This window comes from Centroberyx gerrardi, chromosome 4, assembly GCF_048128805.1.
Source record: "Centroberyx gerrardi isolate f3 chromosome 4, fCenGer3.hap1.cur.20231027, whole genome shotgun sequence".
Taxonomy (NCBI): domain Eukaryota; kingdom Metazoa; phylum Chordata; class Actinopteri; order Beryciformes; family Berycidae; genus Centroberyx; species Centroberyx gerrardi.
Window position 1 is genome coordinate 18,141,044 of NC_136000.1, and position 21,118 is coordinate 18,162,161.

A 21,118-nucleotide genomic window follows, 5' to 3' on the forward strand; every position below is an offset into this window, starting at 1 on the left:
TTTATTTTCTACCACATCACCGATTTAAATAAGATCAGTAATTCAGTAAAAGTTAAAGACAAAAAGAGAAAAAGGTTGTTCTTTTCTATGATGGTCCTTCCCAGATAAAATGACACTGGCTTTGATACAACTGCTTTTTTATTTCCATTAAATTGGTTGATTTACAGTAAATTGGGCAAAGTGAACCCTGGCCCAGACAGTACATAGCACAAATCCTTATACAGGCTATGTATAGGGCAATGTAAAAGAGTCCCACTTTCATCTGGAGAAATTTAGTTGTACTTTATATGAGGACCTTTGCTTTATCACAATTCTATTGCACTGAAGCATTAGCAAGAGCATTAAATAAGATACAGACAGTTATGGACAATTGAGAATGTTTATTTTGATGGTCTTGCAATGGCAGGATAGTGATTTATGCAATCACCTTCTCTCCAATGGGGATGGGACCCAGAGTGACATCACCTTCCCATTCAAAAACTGAGAAGGGAAGATAGGCGTTCATTTAGTACATCTATGCACCACTGTAGTTGTCACTTTAACACTTTAAGATGGCTTTGTAAGATAACTTCACCTCTGATGACATACTGTAATATAGCAACTGTGCAATTTTCTTTTGTTTTCCATCTATTTCTAGAAAGTTCTGTCTTCACATATAACATACCTTCAGTTGGAACCTGGGACACATCACGGATCTTCCTTGGAGCAGACAGAGAAGATCCGCCCCAATTGCTGGAGCCGCTGGAGCCGCTGGAGCCGCTGGAGCCGCTGGAGCCTTTTCCAGGGGCAACTGGGGGATATGACATCGAGTCACAGGAGCCACAAGCTCCGTCAGCTCCACTGGCCTCCTTCCACCTTGGGAAGAAGAGAGATACAGAGCAATAAATACCATATAAATTCTCCAATCAAACTTGTTTATTAACACACACTCACCCGTTAATGTAGGAACAAGCTCTGTGTTCATTATCAATGGGGTGGGCAGCAGATGATGCTTTCAAGTGGCAGGTGATATAGATCTGTTGGAATAAATCAGAGTTTGGGCCATTGTTAGAGCTGATGTTGCTACATCTGATGTGAAGCAGAAAACATTGAAACAGTCTTGAAGATCCCTACCACGCCGCTGTCTGCGCCCTGGAACCTAAAGGCCTCCAACTGGAACTGAAGCTTGTTCTCAGCAGAACGAGGCATGAACTTGGAGGCAGAGCCTGTGACCCTAGCATCAACCAAACATCTGCATCCAGGGAAACACTGGTTAGAAAATCACATTATAGTTGGGCGAAAATGCTTTGGTGTTTGTGGTAATCTGACTGAAGCAAAGCATATTGTCACTTGGAATAACAATCCCAATTAACTCTTATCCCAAAAAACGATCTTACCCATGGTTCTCAATGAATTTATAGCCGGGGCTATTCATGTCAGGTACTATGGTGGCCACACAGCTGTCCACGTAGACACGGAGGGGGATGTGGAAGTACTGCTTGACGGTAGCCTCGACATTAATTATGTCTCCCAGGAAATACTGGTGGATTGGCCTCTCATATTGGAAGTCATCTGTGCCAAGAAATAATGAAATTTTAGTAATGCTGCCAAATATATAGTTAATTGAAAATAGGAAGATTTTTTTTAACAGTGATTTTAAATTCCCTTATTTAAAAAAAACCCAACTGGTATATGTAATTCTTTTACCCACCAGTCATGAGTTTCAGAGTGAAGTATAGGAACTCCTCTGCCACCTTGGTCGCAGAGAATGGATTCCAGAGGGGGAGAAGGGGAAGGCTGCTCACATTGTGCTTCCTATAGATGATTAAACATATTTCCTTACAATGCAGAAAAGGTTCATCCTCAGAGCAACATAAATCTGCAGTTGGCAGTATACTTTAGATTCGATATTTACAGGATCTGTTTTGCCACATAATTCTAGGAATTTTTTTTGTCTATTTGTCGATATTGATGCTCTACACACCTGGGATAGTGGCACTCCACAATGACAGCAGCGCTGCTGGTCCTCACCACAGGGGCACCGCCCAAAGGTTGGGGATTGTAGTTCAGAGTGAAGGAGTAGATGATGGCTTCCTCGGTCATCTGGAAAAGAGATCAATATCGGTACAAACAAATAGCTTTATACTTGAACATATTTTCCCTTGTTCAGTTTGTTGTAGTCATTAGCATTATCAGTGTGCCTACCATTAATCTGCTGCCACATTCATGCAGTTCAGCTTCGTAAATTAACACTTGAGCAGCATTGTCCTCCCCCACAACACCGCAGGTTCCCAGCGTGAGGTCAGCAGCATTGATGAATTGGCCTATCCCGAACATATCCCTCTTGACTTCCACATGAGCAACTGTCTCCCTGCACTCAACAGCCACAGTGACAGCAGGGACGGGATGCCTCAGCTCAACTGACACCTCAGGCTGGGGCTCAGGCTTGGGATCTTCAGGGAAAGACCAGGTGAGTGGAGTCTCAAATCCCTGCTTGACCTGTGAGGGATCCTTAGGCACTTGTTTGCTGGGCTCTTGTCTCGCAGGTGGTCCGGGCTTCTGGTATCTGGGCGGCACGGGCTTTGCGTCATAGGAATTAGTAAAAGCATCACAGAAGCCGCCAAGCATGGCCACAGCCACAAGGCACAGAGCAGTCCACTTCATCACCATGGCTTCACAACAACAAGTGACCTGATGCTGTGAGGAAAGTGGAAAGCGCGCACCTGCTTTTATAATGAAGTGAGCCTGTTTATTTGCATGACATTCCCTACCCCTCTGTTGGCCATTCCCCACCAGATTTGAGGAGTGTAGACCTTAGCCAATGAAATGGTTGCAGCTGTAAAAGCTATGACATCACATTGCCTACAGCTCTGAGGAGACATCTGCATAAACTTTCACATTTATTAGATTTGTTAAAATAGATTTTTGTTTTGAAATGCATAAATTGAGAGTATGCTAAGAGATTGAATACAAGTGGCCTTTTACACACCAAGGAACTCATGCGATGAAATGCAAATCTACTGTGAGGTACCAAATTACATGAATCCCTGTATTTTTGGTATTTTAGTGTAATTCCACAAAGTGTACATAACTTGACATCAAAAAATAAGTGACATTGTTTTCTTAAACTTATTCAAGCTGGGTAGAAAAAGTTATCTAAACATTCGGCCAACGAATACTCATAAGTTATCTTGACCCTGAGTTAGGTCTGTTTGCCCTAAATGTGACATGTCAAACTATTTTACCAAAGTACATTTTGTCAAGGGGTGCAAGTCGATGTGACTGCAAACAGTATCTGTTGAGCATCATCAGTTGGCTAAAATGTCTGGTCAGACGATTTCATGAGGTATAACTTGTACTACTGTACATTCATCATGCAGTGGCATGAACAAAATCAGCAAGGTGCTCACTCAGTCCAACCTACCCATTCCCCTCTTGTTCATATCTACTAGAGTCCTGTGGAGATGTTTCAGTACAATCTTGATTCAAGATTGTGGGATGACTGTTGAGGTATCACTATGAAACCAAACCCCTTAATTTTATCCCTGAAATGTCCTTAATTTCTCCATTACATAAACATTAATTATCCATTAAAGATAACATAGTTTTAAAAAAATCATGGGTTTATAAGGGATTTATTCATGGATGGGTTCACAGAGACACTAGTAATTAAGGGATTTTTTTTCATGCCTTTTGTGCATGGTTTACAGGGTTATTAAGTGGAAATTATTGGAAAAGTTCCTGTCTCCCTGAATTTTTCATTAAATTAGAAAGTAAGGAGTTACGATTAAGGGTGTGTGTAAGGAGGTTTCGATGGGATATAAATAAATGAATACAATTACCTCTAAGATTTTGCCTGTTACATCATTCTAAAGGGGTACCTCGACTATTAAGGGTAATCCCTAGCATCCCACACAGTCCTACATACAGACCACCTACCCAACAAACATATTGTTTTCCTGGAAGCTAGACAAATTAGAATAATTTAAGTCTCACACAAGAATCTTGGGCTAAGATGAAGTTTTGTGATCATTTAGATTTTTAACCATGTCAAAATGCACGTACAGATAAGAGGGATTTGTTTTGATTGGCCGTGCTGTATGACCTTCTGCACCCTGCTGAAGTCCAGTGTGACCTGCACAGTGTAGGTCATCAAGACCCTTTGAAGGTTTTGAAGTTGTTCAAACAAGTGTACTCATGTACACATGACATTTGTCCATTCAGTGTCAATAACAATCAGTGGCTACCCTGTAGCATGTAAAGATGTAGATATTAATTACTACATGTTCATGTATACGTTAAGTCTGCTTAGTGTCTACAAATAATTCAGTATCTCTGTGAAATCACTGTAGGTATAAGGAAAAGTTTTGTACAAAGTTACTTTTTTGGCATTATCCTTCATCTGTTCTAGTGCTCCACCAGAGACCAACCAATAACCAGGGTGTTTGATTGGCAGCTGTGGCCAGCAAATGGGGTGTGGTTTACCAACAAGTCAACATGACCCATCCATTATAAAAGTCGGCACCCTTTCGCCACATTTTTCACAGCATCTGGTGAACTTTGTGGATCACTTTTCGCTGTGAAGCCATGGCGATGAAGTGGACCTCTGTTTGCCTTGTCGCAGTAGCCGTGCTTGGCTGTCTGTCTGATGCTCAATTTTTCAAGCAGACCCAGAAGATCCAGCCGCCTCAGCAGCCAAAGTACACACCTCCAGCTCCAGCGAAGACCCCTCAGAAGACACAGCATCCATCCCAAAATTATGTGCCGCCACAGAATCCCCAGCAGACTACACAGCACACAAAGCACCCTAGTACAGAATCATTTCACACCTGCGAGGTCGACAATAACTACAAGATACAGTGCGGGCCTGAAGACATCTCTGCTGCAGATTGTAATACTATCAACTGCTGCTTTGATGGACGCATGTGCTATTATGGCAAAGCTGGTAAGTATTTCTCTTGTTGTTTTTTTGTCTTTGTTCAAACCCTAAATGTTGTAGCTTGAATCACAGGTTTATTGATATTTTGCTGTGACGATGTTGAAGATGTTGAGAGAGTATAGCATGAGCACTGGTCATTGCTTTCCATTTTGTTGTTCCCAGTGACTGTCCAGTGCACCAAGGACGCCCAGTTCATTGTGGTGGTGGCCAGAGACGCCACTCTGCCCAACATTGATCTGGAGTCAGTCTCTCTTCTTGGAGATGGTCAAGGCTGCGCTCCTGTCGGCACCACTTCAGCGTTTGCTATCTACCAGTTCCCTGTCACTGCCTGCGGTACTGTCATGACGGTAGGGTCTTACTTGAGTCACTCTTTGATCTGATTTTTCCTGTAAGGTAGCAACAAAGACTGAAATACTACTCATCTTACTGTAGGAAGAGCCTGGTGTTATAATCTATGAGAACAGGATGTCCTCCTCATATGAAGTGGCAGTCGGGCCCAATGGAGCCATTACCAGGGACAGCTTCTATGAGTAAGTGTTTTTTTCAGTCACCAAATGTTAAGATTATGGTTCTGCATGAGATCAGCATTGTGATTTATCTTGGCAAACCCGACTCAACTGGTACTCAAATCAGTTAAAACAAACTGCAAAGAATATACATATTATTTGTCCTTTTCACATTTGCAAAATGTGACAATAAACACTTGATTGAACCACTGACTGACCATAGAGCATATTGTTTTCCCCAGGCTGCTTTTCCAGTGTAAATATATTGGCACCACAGTTATGGCTCTGGTCGTTGAGGTGAACTTGGTTCCTCCACCACCCCCGGTTGCAGCTGCTGGACCCCTGCGTGTGGAGCTCAGGCTGGCCAACGGACAGTGTACCACCAAGGGATGTGCCGAAGGTCAGTGTGAAGAAGCTATTTTTGACAGTTTTTCTCCTTTGGCAGTGACTGTGTAACCAATCGATCTTTGTCTTCGTGCAGAGGAGGTGGCCTACAGCTCCTTCTACACCGATGGCGACTACCCTGTCACGAAGGTCCTGAGGGATCCTGTCTACGTGGAGGTACGAATGCTGGACAGGACCGATCCCAATATTGTCCTGACTCTCGGACACTGCTGGGCAACCTGCGACGGCAATCCCTACAGTCTTCCTCAGTGGGACCTGCTGATTGACGGGTAAGAGTCAGAAGTGAGATACATGATGATTTTTTTATGCTATACAACAGCAAGATTTGTGCCGAGTCATTGCCGCTCCTTCTTCCTCCCTGTCTCCTCCCGTCCCAGATGCCCCTACCTTGACGACCGTTACCAGACCACCTTGGCCCATACGAGTGCCTCATCAGGACTCCTGTTCCCAACCCACCACAGGCGTTTCATTTTCAAGATGTTCACTTTTGTAGATCAGACAACTTTGAGCCCCCTGAAGGGAAAGGTATGACATCCAATTGATTAAGGAAAAAGGTAAAATGATTTTTTTTTGTTTTTAATCACTTTATGAGCATATTTTCAAACAATTCACTTGGTTTTGCCCAGGTGTTTATCCACTGCAACGCAGCTGTGTGCCAGCCTTCTGCCTCAAACAACTGTGAACCTAGGTGCTTCAGAAAGAGTGAGTAATACAGTATTCAGTATTTTGATATAAAACCCCTACAAGCTGTTTGTCTTGAGGCCTGTTACCTTTAATTTTGACTGAGCTGATAGTAGTGCTGGTAGATAGATGCTGTTTGTTATAGTGTTATAGTGTTATATAGGAAAGGCATAGTTTGTGGTATAAGATGAAGAATAGCCCTTATAGCCTGACATATCTCCACCAGAAAGAGCAATGGACACCTGATGTTCTCAATCCACATTCTGTGTCTTACTTAACCCTAAGTCTGATGGCAACTGACCTGTCCCACATCCTCTGTACAGGGAGAGATATTGGTGCTGCTGTCCAGACTGCAAGGACTGAGAGCACCTTGGTTACCAGTAAGGAGATTATCATGATTGATGACAGCGTGACGTCCTAATTCAGTAATAACATCCAATCAGAGCTTTGTTATCATGAAACCTCTGTTCACAATGCTTACTGAAATGTGATGAATTATCAAATAAATCTTCAAGTCCTTGAATGTGTTGTGTCTGATCTCATACATTGCATGGGAGATATGTTGTTGGGGCAATGACCTCATAGGATACACAGCCTATAAACACTTACATCACTGATACTTCAGAAAATGAATATATGAATACACTACCAGTCAAAAGTTTGGACACACCTGATTGAGTTTATTATGTTTTTCATTATCTTGGAAGACATTTTGATCTAAAGGCTTATGCTTAAATGATTGAAATTTGTTTTTTAGACAAATATAAATAGTGAAGTTGAAATCTATGTATGAATTTCTTTCCAATGCCTTTGCCTTTCCAAGGCAAAGGGCGGCTACTTTAAAGAATCTAAAATATAGTATAGATATAGATTTGATTTGTTTAACACTTTTTGGGTCACTGCATAATTCCATTTGTGTTATTTCATAGTTTTGATGTCTTTGCTATTATTATAAAATATGAAAAACAGTAAAAATAAAGAAAAATGCATGTGTCCGAACTTTTGACTGGTAGTGTATATCACAACACAACATAATTTCCATCCAGAGGATCAATCTAAGGATCAGTCTAAAGGGACAGTGTCTCATTTTATAGGACCAGCGTTGGGGACAAACCCAACTGCAAGGCCTTTGTGCAGTCCTGCGGCGGACTCTGGTGACTGTCATTAATATTTAAAGAGGATTTCGTTTTAGATTACAATAACACACAGCATGTGAGTGGTGTTATTCCTCGCTATCCACTGGGCTCATTTTGTTGATAGAGCTTCATAGTAAAAATCTGAACATTAAGATGTTATGAGAGGTCATCAGACGAAATCACAATCCCTCTGTCTAAGTTACCAGGAAAGGTTTTAAAAATAGTTCCCAAAACTCCCTGAAAATCCGCAAAACTATCATTTTTGGGGAAGTGTCTCTCTGCCATTAGCCTAGTTACCACACACAAACAAAATTGTGTCTTTTATGGTATCAAGCCAAGTTTATTTATATAGCCCTTCATCACAAAACATGTTTCAAAGGACTTTACAGAAAACAAGAAACTAATTGTGGAATAATTTTACATTTGGCGCTGAAAGAGTTAACCTTTATCTGCTTTTCTTATAATGTCTTATAGTCTTATAATGATCACATGTATTTCACGTGTCATGTATGATTGTCTGTTGGAGGAGTACAAACTGGTTGTACCCGGTCTGATAAACTATCCATTGGGAAGGATGCTACTTTGTCTCATTGCTCAAGGCTGACTTGTTTGTTTCACTTATAAGCTGTACAACTAACATTATTCTCCAGAGAAAACTACCTACCTCTCTCCATGCTGCATGAATAAACCTTTATAGACAGAAGAACAAAGTTTGTCATCATTCAAAGAACCTAGGAAGACACATAATAAACAATCAATCACAAAACAATATGATACAGTATGCAACAAAATAAAACACAAGGAAACAAAACAGAGCACCGGACACTATCTAGTATGCTGGTGCAACTATAATATTCCTGTTATATATCCTATATTATATAGAGCTATTCGCACTGTAGCCTTCTAAACTTTAGGATCTTTAGGAATACTAGTTGTTTTCCCATAATGATGCCTGCATGGGCACACTTTGTGAAATTAATGAGATATTGCAAATTTATTCCCATATGAAACTGTGGCTTTTGGGGGCCCTTGCTGGTCCAGGGCCCCAGGTTATGTGCCATGTATGTTGATAAATAATCCAGGCATGCAGTATTTTAGGACTTTTAAACCAGTGTAGTAACAAGTAAAAACTACTGTAGCGTTAGTTACATGCTTGCCAGTTGTGTCTTGGCAAATAATGTAAGATCTGTAAGGGTTTTTCTGTGACAGGGATACAGACAACATCTCTGATCACCCATTGAGACAACAAAGGGTTTGGAGTAGAAAGGTGTTACAAGTCATTTGGTTATGGTCTTAGAAAACATCAGGACTATACTAAATGATGAGATGAATAGATTGGGCATAGAGGACAACAAAACATTGATGATCTAATTTATTATGTTTCAGTTGAAATGTAGTATTATTGTAAATATGTTTAACAAAAAAGTGTGTGCATATGTAATAAAGTGTGCACGAGTGTCTCTCCCAAAGGATTTGATAGAACAACCAATATGACCAAAGGGTTCCAGGGTCAATCTCTATAATAACTAAAGTTTTTTTTATTTAACTGCTACGAGTCCATATTAGGTGAGACGATTTGATGGAGTTTAATAATTTTGTGATTGTTTAGAACGAAAGAAGAGGTTTTTTTTGTTTTCTTTTTTTTTTTTTAATTTACTTTTCTTAATACATGAGCGTGTTGCTCCCTAAGTGTCGTGCGTTTTTAAATCATTTGTCGTACCTAACAATAGTTAATTCCTCTTAGCTGTTGCAGAATAACTGAACAATTTCGTCAGTCTACTGTTGATGCTGGCTGAAAACACGGTGTAATGTATTTCCCAGAAACCTTCAGTGTACAGTGGGCGTGGCCTAGCAAAGAAAGACCAATAGCTATTCCCTATGAACACGGAAGCGAATACTGGTTGGATCTTAGACACGCCAGTTTGGCTAAATCCAAATAGGATGACAAAATCACCCGTTGAGCATGCAAACAGGAGGTGTATTAGGAATCTGATTACAATATTACAACTGCCGTTATCAGTCGCTTCCCATGCGATTCACACCATCCCGCTATGTCAGGCTATTCCGGTTAGCTAGCTTTACCAGCGAACTGCATTTGACTGCAGGCGCCTGCCGCTTACAGACGACATTTCAGACCGGTCATCCCTTACTGTTTGCCAGAAAACTCACGATGCAGACGAGTCAAAATGTGACCGGCAGTATTGGCGTGGGGGGCTTGGGCCAAACAGACAAGCCAGGGGTTTCCAACAGCATTCCTACTGTTACAACAGAAGACACCGGTCCTCCGGTGGAAAAGAAAAGGACAGCAGACACCCTCGTTTGCGTTAACGAGAGCAACTTGAGAGCCCCGAGTCCCCAGGTGGGACCCAACGGGGGCGACGACTCGGAGGCAGAGTCCTACCGGGATGGGCGAACCGAGGAGGTCGACCGGGACACCAAGGGCAGGGCGTTTACGTGGTGCCGCGACTTCCTGTCTGGGTCATGGAAGACCCTCCAAGAGGCGGATTTCCAGATCAGCATCGTCAGGTAATGAACTGTAGCTACCGTTGAATTGACAGACTAGCTGCGACGATGCCATAGTTCAGAGAAATCACCAGATAATCACCAGAATTTCCCTAGAATAATCTCATAGAGATTTAGGCTGGAGTTCATGTCACTACTGAGTTTATAGTGACCTTATCATACTTTATAGTCATTTATCACCATTGGTATCACTTTAATTTTTCAATAATATTGCTTTGGTTACTTATAGTGTGTCCATGGTACTCAATAATGAGTTTATAGTGACTCTTCTGGTACTTGATATGATACTATGATATATATCTACGCACACACACACACATACATATACGTATATAGCCTACTGTATGTGTGTGTGTATATTTGTGTATGTGTGTGTGTGTGTGTGTATATATATATGTGTATATATATATATATATATATATATATATATATATATATATATATAGTATATATGTATGTTTTATCTCCTGTGTTATTACTATGGGATTTTCTGTTGTAAAACTAATTTGTGCACCTATAACAGCTGCACAATATTTTAAAGTGTTTCTGGGATAACTGTATAGTATCCCCCTAACATGTATGCTTACTATTTATTTTCGTAAGGACCTGATGAAATAAAGCAACCTAACTAACCTGTTTGTGTGTGCGTTGACACCAAGGATTTGGCTAATGACTTTGCCAAGCCTTTCTGTAATTGCCAGAGTGGATAAAACAGAACATACTGACATCGGCAGTAATAACTTGACCGGTATCTTTCTGACATGTCTTTATGGCTGGATACCACCCGATCAGGCCACCTTTGCTCAGATGTGATAACACTGGTGTTTTGCTGTTTGCAGTGGTGGACTGAGTAATCTGCTGTACCTGTGTAGTCTGCCTGACCATGTGCCCTCCATGGGGGAGGAACCTCGCATGGTGCTGCTCCGAATCTATGGCGCCATCCTACAGGTTCGTCTGTCTCGCTGGTTATTAGAGAAGTCCCGTTTGTCCATGAATGTCTGTGTTTGTGTGTATTTATCGATGGGGAGCATCATTGCTCTTCTCATCGGTGTGTGGAAGAAACGAAAAACATCAACAGACTGTGTGTGCCTGCATGTGTCTGTGTGTCTGTCTCTGTGACACAGGGAGTGGACTCTCTGGTGTTGGAGAGTGTGATGTTTGCAATCCTGGCAGAACGAACTCTAGGGCCAAGGCTGTACGGCATCTTTCCAGAGGGACGCTTAGAACAGTACCTTCCGGTATGACGCACACACACACAGACACATGCTCTCATGCTTTCTCTCTCTTGCCTCATACCACTGTCTTGTTCAAGCAAGCTACGTTAACATGTGTTTTATCTGTGTGTTGAAACGTGATATGCTGCTGTGTCCTTGAATTTCAGTGCCCTTGGCTTTCATTAGACACTTCTCATCTGTCACATGAACCCTAAGCTTTCTATGATAGCACAGAAGAGTCTTTGTCTGAAACTATTAAAGTTTGCTTTCTAAGTAAAACATTTTCTGTATTCAGTCAAGTGCTTTCATTAAAAGAAGTGCATTACTTTGCTTTGGAAACACCACTTTACAATATTAAACAATAGCTTTAAGTTGTCTGTGTAGCGTTTTCAAATTTGTGAAGATTTAGAAGCCATAGCTGTTGATCTAAGGCACAGTATAAAGGCTGCCTTTTGTGGAAATGAGTGATTTCTATGTCTCTCAACCTATTTTTCCAGAATAACCGTATGCGTACAGATCAACTTTCAGACCCATCCATCTCAGCTGAGATTGCCACCAAGATGGTGCGTTTCCATGAAATGGTGATGCCCTTTAACAAAGAGCCCAAGTGGCTGTTTGGGACTATTGACAGGTGAGAACACCTTGGTTTTTTATCTTTCTCTCTTTCTCTTTATATTTCTCTCTCTCTCTTTCTTTCTTATACACACCCTCTCCCTCACACACACTGTTAGAATGCCTCAGACTCCATAGAGAGTTATACATCTGACCATTACCACTACAGGAACTGTCAGTTTTTATTTTGGCAAGTCGTTGTACTGTCTCGTCTATTGTTTTCCCTCAGATACATGGATCAAGTGATGAAGCTTAAGTTTGTGCGGGAAGCTCATGTGAAAAAGTACAACAAGCTGATGAAGTATGACCTGCCTGCAGAGCTGGAGAGCCTCCAGTGAGTTGTGGGTCTGGCTTGGGAGGGGCAAATACTGTGTATTACAGGAAATGGATGGCTAGCCTGGGTACAGAAGCCTTAAAGCTGCAGCAGGTAAGTTTGAAGAAAGATGGTAAGACAAACGCCCCTAGCTCCACCTCTCCCCTCCCTCTACTGCCCACCCTGCCAGTGGCAATGAGTGACAGGTGATTGACAGCTCGGAGCGAAGTCCTCCTGCTCAATTGGCCAGATCCCGAAGCCACAAAATTTACTTTACTGAAAGCAAATAGCAGAGCAATGGCGCTATCAATATTGACACGATTCTCATACATTATCTTACTAATTTTTGTTCATCCAACATGGGGATTACTTTTGCTGATTTCAAAAAGAAAGTGAACTTCCAAAACCTATCTACAGGGGCTTTAACAAGAAAGGCCAACGGTTAAGTTGGTTAAGGATACATGTTGGTTTGCAACAATAAATGCTTAAGTGATGACAAAACGTACAAATAGTAAGACAAGCACACTATCTCATCAACACAAGACATGACAGATATGATATGACTGTCAATAAATAGCAATAGGGTGGAACAAGATCATGCTAATAGTAGCAGTTAAAGGAGGTAATTAATATGAAAAGATTTGATATAACATGAATAAGGCTATAATGTGATATAGTTGAAGATGGTGTATGCATAAAGAAATAAAGCTTAGAGAGTAGATCTACTGTATTTTGTTTCTGTTGTAATGGCTGACCTTTGTCCCAGTGCCTCCATGACTTGAGGCAAAACTCCTCTGAACATATTCCCACTCCTCTGTCCTAAATTTGAATTCACTGAGAAGATTTTCAAATCTGCAAATAAGTATTTGAATGGAGAAGAAGCTGCTAACTTGTAATATGATATTTGCTCAAATGTACTATTTTTCTTGAATATAATTACAACTCTGATTACAGCCTCTCCAGTCTGCTGTTGCAACCTCTTACTTTATTCTTTATTATCTGTGTTGACATTGACAACATTGTTATCTTGATGATGTGTACCAGTTTGGCACTGAGGCAGACATATAAGATGTAATGGCCACTGTGTGCATATTCCTTGGCTGTCTGCTGCGGTCATCCGAGGCTCTCAAAGTAATCTGATCTGATAGCATGTGTCTATCACTCGCGCAGATACACTCTACGTCTACAAGGTACTACATTCTCAGCATGCTCCAGGCAGCTCAGTCACTTAGAGTGAGAGCTTTTTTTTCACAATCAGGAATTTAGTCACCTACATCCATGATTTAAGCAAAATACTATCAAGCCTATAGAGAGGAACTTAAATTTGTTTTTGGTTGATGGTTAAATCAAGGGATGTGAATTCCTCCCCTACACCAAATCTTGATACGTAGTTCGCAGCTCAAAATAGCAAACATATCTTTGAGCAGGTCAACGATTTGATGTGACTGCAGTATGATATAATTTGACTCAGTGCTCAGTTACCATTATATAAACTAGAAGGGCACTTGGAGAGCGCAGACCTCCGACCAAGGTTCGTGCTATTATTGCTTGTTCGTGAGTAGGATCCGGATCCGCTCCAAAGTTTAATGGGTTCTTCCTTGGCCCACGCTACACCCTTCCACGAAGTTTCATGAAAATCGGGTAGTAGTTTTTCCGTAATCCTGCTAACAGACAAACAAACAAGCAAACGGCACCGAAAACATAACCTCCTTGGCGGAGGTAATTACAGTTGCGCATTTTACTGTCTTGCATTTATAATGTACCTCTGTTTGATCTTTCTCTTGGAACTTGACAACACAAACTAATTATTCCCACATTGCATGAACGCAGCATAAACTACAGCCACATCTAGCTAGTCTTAGTGTGACATTAACAGTGAGAGAAAGACACAAAAAAAAAGAAACACTAATTGACAAATAAATATTGATGATTTTGACTGTCAAGTCATGTTTCCCTGCTCAAAAGATGGCAATATGATTTGTTAATGATCTCCCCCAGCTTTCACTCAGTCCTGTACATTTGTATCAGTATAGCTGTAACTTGCAAGCTGGCCTGGTCTCAGCAAGATGTTGATGCTGGATGTTGAACTTTGCATTTGCCACGTTTCAAGTGAGCAATACTGGAGCTGACTGAGTGATAAACATGAACAGCATATTGCACAATCTCACTGGGTGCCCAGCTGCTCTGGATGGTATGCTGCGTCTCATACCTTCATACCTGCTATACAAATAATCTGGCTAAAATATTGGATAGTTACATGAGTTAATACAGTTAGGTGCTTATCTCATGTATTTCTCCATACATGTGTGTCCACTAACAATGCTTCCCAGAATATAAATGGAAAGTGTGTTACGTAATGCGTCCTGTTTCTGCCTCAGTAGAGTAGAACAGTGGGGGCTGTTGATAACCCAAAATACTTTTCTCTGATTGCCTTGTGTAGCTTTTATGCTTGAGCAAGTCTAGACTTTTATACTGAAGTAAATCTGTTTCCTTTTGGCATCATTTCTCAAACTGAATAATAGGTTGGTCATCTGCAAATGCAATACTCTCTCTCTCTCTCTCTCTCTCTCTCTCTCTCTCTCTCTCTCTCTCTCTCTGTCTGTGCCCTCTTATTGTATCATCCCCTCTGTTCCTCTGCCTCCTGTCTTTACCCCAGTGTGTTGCTGGCAGCGACTCCATCTCCAGTGGTGTTCTGTCACAACGACGTCCAGGAAGGTAAGAATCTCTCCCATCCTGTCATCGCTCCCCTCATCCTCATGCCTCCGATTGATCCACCCTCTGGCTTCACTGTCACTTTTCCCAGAAGAGCAGCATGTTACATAAGTCAGGGGACGGTTGGGTTGTAGCTATTTTTAGGGACAGCTCATATTCATATGCAACATACTATCGGTGAAAACGAGCCACTAATGTACACTAGATGAGGTGACAGTCACAGATTCAAGTTTTATATTGTTGGGAATGTCTTACAGTGTCTTCCAAAAATCTATTCCAAATATGTATGAGAACTAGGGATGCTAGAGTTGTTGTTTTGTTTGTTTGTTTTTTGGTAGTTTGTAGGTACGAAAACTCTGAATTGTGTTCTACATAGGCATCACCTAAGGTGAGCTTATTTATGGGATATAAACTACTCCGCCTCTGTTACTAAGCAACCCATACTGTACATTAGAGTCTAGAGTCACTAGAGTCCCTTCATCATTGTGCAAAGAAATTTGACTCATATTTTTTATGTTATAGGTTTGGCTCAATTTAAAGACCACCAATCTCATAATGTTTCAACTCAATTCCATCCAAACTGTATTGTCCTGTCAGGGAAATTCGTTTCACAGACAGGTTTTACAATAAAAATGCACAATAAACACTTGGAATAAAAACAAAATCAAAGCACAATAAATGCAGTAAAATCACACAATATAAAAACACAATAAAATCACCAAACACATCACATTATATACCAGATGGACAAACATAAGTTAATAAGACCAGACAGGGAGTAAATGGCTTGATATAGTGTAATTTGAAGGAGAAAAAAAAGTTGTAGTCAAAATACAACAGTTTTTTTGCCGATCAATCGGAGCATTATTAATGTGGACAGTGGTTTCAGTTTGAGGTATGAGTTGCCCACATAATTACAGGGTGTGACTAAACAGTGTGGAAGGAGATTCTCACTTGTTGTTTTTGCACTGCAGGCAACATTCTGATGCTGGAAGACCGGGACCACACCTCGACAGATAGACTCATGCTCATAGACTTTGAATACAGCAGCTACAACTACAGGTAAAGTATGACCTCTTAGTCATAGATATGGTGTGAGGTTGGTTTAGTTTTTAACAAATCAAATTAATCATACAACAAAACAACCACATGAGTCATAAATCAAAACAATGTCACTGGCTTTTGTCAAGACGTAATGGTTTGAATGCCTTCCAAGTTTCTCAAAAGTATAACAGCCATTTCTAATGTGTTTTTCTGGCTCCGGTCTAGATTGTGCTGTTGTGTGTTGAAACATGCTGCATGTTCTTTCCTTTAGGGGCTTTGATTTCGGGAACCACTTCTGTGAGTGGATGTATGATTACACGTACAACCAGTGGCCCTTCTACAAGGCCACACCAGAGAACTACCCCACCAGAGAGCAGCAGGTCAGCCTAAACACCTTTTAGCCAAATACAGAGTGTCTACCTGCTTCTGACCCAAAATCCTTATCCTCCCTCAGGTCAATTGAATTGTTAGTTCATGACATTCACAGAGTTCATTCCATCTTTATGGAGGGTCAAAAGACTCAAAATTAGAATGGAATTGTTAAATGCTCTATTATATACTTTCTGCTTGGAATAGTGTTGCCACAGCACAATGTACATGTGAAAATGTTATTATAAATGGCAAAAATTTGTCAAATAAAAAAAGGAGAATTCAAATAGTAGAGATAAAAATAAAAGGTTAAATAGAAAACTAAACATAGTATTAAGTTAAAGGGGTAGTAGCCACGTTAGGCCTTGGTGAGCTGAAGAAAGGCAATGCCTACAAGAATGCATCTAATGCCTTTCAAGAAAGGCATTAGATGCATTAGTCAAAGATGCTGCAGAAGTTTCTCCTCCATAGTTGCACAGTAAAAGGCCCTGATCGCAAAAGCCTTCTGCTTGAGTCATGCAGCAGGACGGTTTTATCCCCAATTTTGCATCTCTCCATTGAATACTAGCTCAGTTTAGAGTTGATTTTAAGATTTTGCTGATCACGTTTAGCCTGAGATTCTCAGACAGGGCCTTTCTGTCCTGCTGTTTAGACCATAGACTGTAAAAAAAGAGGTTTAGACTCGAGACTAAAGACGAGGGAATGTGTTTTAAAAATGTTCTGCCCACACATTGCCATCTGGTGGACAAAAGTTGTTCTTACACATTTGAATTAAATTGAAAAAATTCAATCATTAAATGGCACAGTGCAAAGCTTTTATGCTGCTTTCACTTGTACATGCCTGTCCCCAGTGCACTGTGCAAGTTTATAAAGATGAGCTTTCAGTTGTGTAAAGAAAATACAGTTTGTTGTTGTTCATATTATGCTGCAGGCAATGTTTTAAAGTTCAGGGAGCCTTACTGCAAACGCTTGATCACCTTTTGTTTTAATCACAGTGCCATGGTCATCAAGAGTTAAAGTCAGGTCAGTCAGTCAAGGATGAGATACTTTACTGCTCTTTACTCTGCCTGTGTGCCATCAAACTCTGTACAGTACTTGATTTTCTACAAATCATACCTGTTCTTTATTGAGCAGTATCTAATAAAGTAAAAATTGGATTATTGTGAAAATAGAACTTTAAAAGATTTATCTTTTAATCTTAAATCTTCTATGAATCTTCACATTTTAGCTGCAAATTCCTCTAATCCACTTCTTATATCCAAATGAACTTAACGTTACACACTTATGATGTTACACAGTGCAAGAACTTATTTCCAGGTTGTTTTGGCATAATTGCATTGTGCGTGTGTGTATTAACACATACACACACATAACTGTATTACAGCAGGCTATGCAAATTAATTAAACTAAATTAAATTAAACTAAATAAAACTAACAAAAATGTTAGATATCAATGAAATAAAGTTGAAAATAATCAAGGGATTATATTCAAATATTTATTGTCCTGTAAGGGACACACAGGTGTACACAGGTTTTAACCAAAAAAGCATGTAACAAATCAGCACCGAGTCACCCCATCATATACCATACAAACACACATCAAGAAATTACCTGGTGATAAACTTAGACAGCGAGTCAACAACTTGATACGGTGCTAAATACAATGTTCTTATGCACCATATGAGGCTACACCATTACATTTCCAAATGAAGCCATCCAGTTACACCAAATGAATCCCTTTTATTCCAGTTTAGACAGTCTGACGCAGGACCCAAAGGACATCTGTTCACTGCCCTCTTAACGGGGTGAACAGGAGAAGAATAGTATTCCTTACACCGTTTCTCAAAGATCAAACATCTCACGCCAGTAACTGCCTTTTTTCCAGATTTTTTAAGATACCAGTCCGTTGCCAAACCCACGATACCATGAAAAATGTCAACACAGATTCAGTAAAATAGCGATAAAACTCGGTCATAGTTTTACTACATATGTTAAACACACGTTTGTTGTTGGTGAAATCTTTTTGCTCTGTATTGCAGCTTCACTTTATCCGTAGTTATTTGGCGGAAGAGAGAAGACACTCTGAGAATCCCGTTCACGAGGACCAGGCACAGATCGAGGAGGAGATGATCATTGAGGCTAACAGGTAGGGCATAGTGGTATAAATATTCACCACCATGGTTTCATTCAGGACTGGAGTCAGAATCAATACATTGTGCAATAAATGTACATGTTGAGAAGTTACAATCCTCCGTCTCGTGCTGGTAGGAAACATGGTTTTGTTTTGATCTAGTCATTTTTTGCTTGATTTGTAGGTATGCATTAGCGTCGCACTTCCTCTGGGGGCTGTGGTCCATCATTCAAGCCAAGATATCGAAGATTGAGTTTGGATACATGGTAAGGGGAAACCTTTGGTGGAGCTTTCTGTCACAATTTGATGCAAATCTCAACTGCAGAGACTAGATTTCTGCAAGAAACACGTTAATGTTGGTTACTTTATTTACTTAATGCTTCATTTCGGTACACCGTGCCTCAGTTCTTTACAGTAAAACATGGTATTTGTGTTGCAGGACTATGCTCAGTGTCGTTTCGATGCCTACTTCAAGCAAAAAAAGCTCTTCTCCTAAATTCCACCTCTTATCAGAATGTACTGTCATTTTTATCCATCCTTATCATTCTTCGAGTACACGTTATGTTTCTTTGTTAGTTTCCGTTCTTTGACCTTTTTCAACTATGTATTATCGGAAAGTCCAATGCTATGCAGCCCTGCTTTTGACAAGTAATGGAACAGAATGGAATGGCAAGTAATGAAAGGCATTCATCCACTTATGAATATAGCATAAGTATAAACAGTCTGCCGGGAATCCAGTGTAAAGCACTTAACCCCATTTTGTGAAATTCAGCGAATTTCATTTTTCATCATTTATGCGATCACCAACTTGATGTTCAACTATTTTTTTTATTTTATTCCACCCATTTTTAAGATACACTTTTCTTCGGACCACTTTTAAATCAAGGGTCCAAAGAAGTTTACTCTTTACGTGTGTTTTCTGTGCATGTTAATGGGTCAGTGATGGCCAGCGCAGCTTGTCAGAGAGTTGCGTCTGTTGGCATCTCTGAGCATAAATCTTACTGTAATAGTCATTTGCTTTCAGTATACATATACTGCATATTTTCTGTTGAGCTAAAATGTTTCTCACCGGTTATCATTTAAAGGTCCAGTAAGGTTAAGTTAAAGGCTTCCCTTAATTTAACAAGTTGTTGTATGAGGGCTAATTTCTACAGTATCACTGTATTCCACAAAACTGTCCATCTCACCATTAGAGCAGAAACAAACTGTAAGATCATTTTAAATATGTATTGTATTGGAGTATTGGATCTCTTCGCCTCTGTAGATGTAATTTTTCTACTGTAGCTTTAACCAATTGTGCTCATATTTAAGTTAACTTGTTATCTTTTGTCATCTCTTATGTTTCATCTCATGTTGGTCTCATTCTAATGTATTTTTCAGAGTTTTTTCTGTTCTTCTTCCATTTTATACCAAGAACTATAACTTGGTTTATGTGAGCATCACGTAGTCTCAGTGAGACTACGTGTAGTAGTCTCACCGAAATGTCCATTTAGCACGTGATAAAAAACAAATCATCAACCTGAACTGCATGTCTTGAGAATTAGATCCAGCAATAATTGAAAATTGATTTGGGCTGAAAAAATATGACGGCTTTATTTCCCTTTGGCAATCGTTTGAACAAGAAGCGGGGTTTTGTTTGTTATTTCCTTTTGTGTTTCTTTTATTTATTTAGACGATCTTTCATTTGTGTTAGGTTAAATGCACTGCCATTAATTCATGTCTTTATATCCTTGTTTTACACACAGCAGCGTCAGTGTATTCATCAGAGGGAAGATTGTTAGATGCTTAACTGTGCCTCATTGAATACCTGTAGCTGTTTTTTAAAGAATGTTTTTCCATTACAGTTTCATTCTGTTAAAACTTTTTTGCACCATGCTCTGTATTTTGTTGGTCCTCTTTGCACTACTTAGTGTGAGTAATATAATTTAAAAGCTAATAAACATACATGCTGTGAAGCTGTGTCGAAGGCCTCTTCTTCCTTTCCACAGGCTATAGGTGGAGATGGGCAACACATATGTCTTAATGGATGAGATGCCTTACAAATATGTTGGATTCATTCAGTGACGCATACAGTTTTGGTACTCTCATGTATCTGGAAAGTAACTTGAGTGCACTATGATGACGTCCAGAGCAGAGCAAAGAAGGCCACGTGTCGTCCCACCTCCAGGAACCAGGAATAGACCAGTCCAGCACAACCGGCTGCTCAGACATCGTTGTGAACCATGCTGTCAGTTAGCTTGACAGGAGAAAGGCTTCACAACTGACTGGATCTGCTTCAGAACAAACTGGAATTCTTCAGTTGGAGATTGAGGGTTACGGTGCATTTGCACTGTTTTATTTGGCTTGTGCTGTAGACATATTCTACTGGCATGCGGTCTTGAAAGCGTTGGACAGCTGCTTTCTTGGCTGTTTATTTGACCTGTCAGACGGCACGTGACTGTGAGAGCTGGCAGGGAAAGGGAGACGAGCGGGTGGCGCGTGGACTGGAGTGACTGCTCAGTGCTCTGCTTTTCTATCGCAGTGGTCGTTCGGAATTCTTTAGGGGGTCGTCTTG

General features: G+C 40.4%; 3 protein-coding genes across 3 annotated transcripts; 2 read left to right on the forward strand and 1 right to left on the reverse strand.

Moving 5' to 3' along the window:
• Positions 1 to 415: 415 nt before the first annotated feature.
• On the reverse strand, positions 416 to 2,649 carry LOC139921274 (zona pellucida sperm-binding protein 3-like). The gene is made up of 8 exons (XM_071911476.1): positions 2,185 to 2,649; positions 1,964 to 2,082; positions 1,691 to 1,794; positions 1,377 to 1,551; positions 1,114 to 1,231; positions 934 to 1,016; positions 665 to 855; positions 416 to 480 (listed from the first exon to the last, which is right to left on the reverse strand). Exons 1-8 carry the CDS (start codon positions 2,647 to 2,649, stop codon positions 416 to 418), a joined length of 1,320 nt encoding a protein of 439 aa, XP_071767577.1.
• A 1,917-nt stretch (positions 2,650 to 4,566) lies between these two features.
• LOC139921272 (zona pellucida sperm-binding protein 4-like) lies at positions 4,567 to 6,931 on the forward strand. The gene is made up of 8 exons (XM_071911473.2): positions 4,567 to 4,924; positions 5,081 to 5,265; positions 5,351 to 5,448; positions 5,667 to 5,824; positions 5,906 to 6,098; positions 6,207 to 6,354; positions 6,456 to 6,531; positions 6,834 to 6,931. The coding sequence occupies exons 1-8, from the start codon at positions 4,567 to 4,569 to the stop codon at positions 6,929 to 6,931; spliced, it is 1,314 nt and encodes a 437-aa protein (XP_071767574.1).
• A 2,686-nt stretch (positions 6,932 to 9,617) lies between these two features.
• chkb (choline kinase beta) lies at positions 9,618 to 20,511 on the forward strand. The gene is made up of 11 exons (XM_071911472.2): positions 9,618 to 10,172; positions 11,009 to 11,117; positions 11,294 to 11,407; positions 11,881 to 12,014; positions 12,225 to 12,329; positions 14,965 to 15,023; positions 15,995 to 16,082; positions 16,336 to 16,444; positions 18,473 to 18,579; positions 18,749 to 18,830; positions 19,004 to 20,511. Exons 1-11 carry the CDS (start codon positions 9,676 to 9,678, stop codon positions 19,058 to 19,060), a joined length of 1,461 nt encoding a protein of 486 aa, XP_071767573.1. The 5' UTR covers positions 9,618 to 9,675; the 3' UTR covers positions 19,061 to 20,511.
• Positions 20,512 to 21,118: the final 607 nt, after the last annotated feature.

Coding starts and splice junctions, on each gene's coding strand:
- LOC139921272 (XM_071911473.2), top strand. CDS start 4,567: ATGGCGATGAAGTGGACCTCTGTTTGCCTTGTCGCAGTAGCCGTGCTT. Junction 4,925..5,080: donor GTGCTATTATGGCAAAGCTG/GTAAGTATTTCT, acceptor TGTTGTTCCCAG/TGACTGTCCAGTGCACCAAG. Junction 5,449..5,666: donor ACCAGGGACAGCTTCTATGA/GTAAGTGTTTTT, acceptor TGTTTTCCCCAG/GCTGCTTTTCCAGTGTAAAT.
- LOC139921274 (XM_071911476.1), bottom strand. CDS start 2,649: ATGGTGATGAAGTGGACTGCTCTGTGCCTTGTGGCTGTGGCCATGCTT. Junction 1,795..1,963: donor GTGGAGTGCCACTATCCCAG/GTGTGTAGAGCA, acceptor AATCATCTATAG/GAAGCACAATGTGAGCAGCC. Junction 481..664: donor GTCCCAGGTTCCAACTGAAG/GTATGTTATATG, acceptor TTCCCTTCTCAG/TTTTTGAATGGGAAGGTGAT.
- chkb (XM_071911472.2), top strand. CDS start 9,676: ATGCGATTCACACCATCCCGCTATGTCAGGCTATTCCGGTTAGCTAGC. Junction 11,118..11,293: donor TCTATGGCGCCATCCTACAG/GTTCGTCTGTCT, acceptor TCTGTGACACAG/GGAGTGGACTCTCTGGTGTT. Junction 18,580..18,748: donor ATGATCATTGAGGCTAACAG/GTAGGGCATAGT, acceptor CTTGATTTGTAG/GTATGCATTAGCGTCGCACT.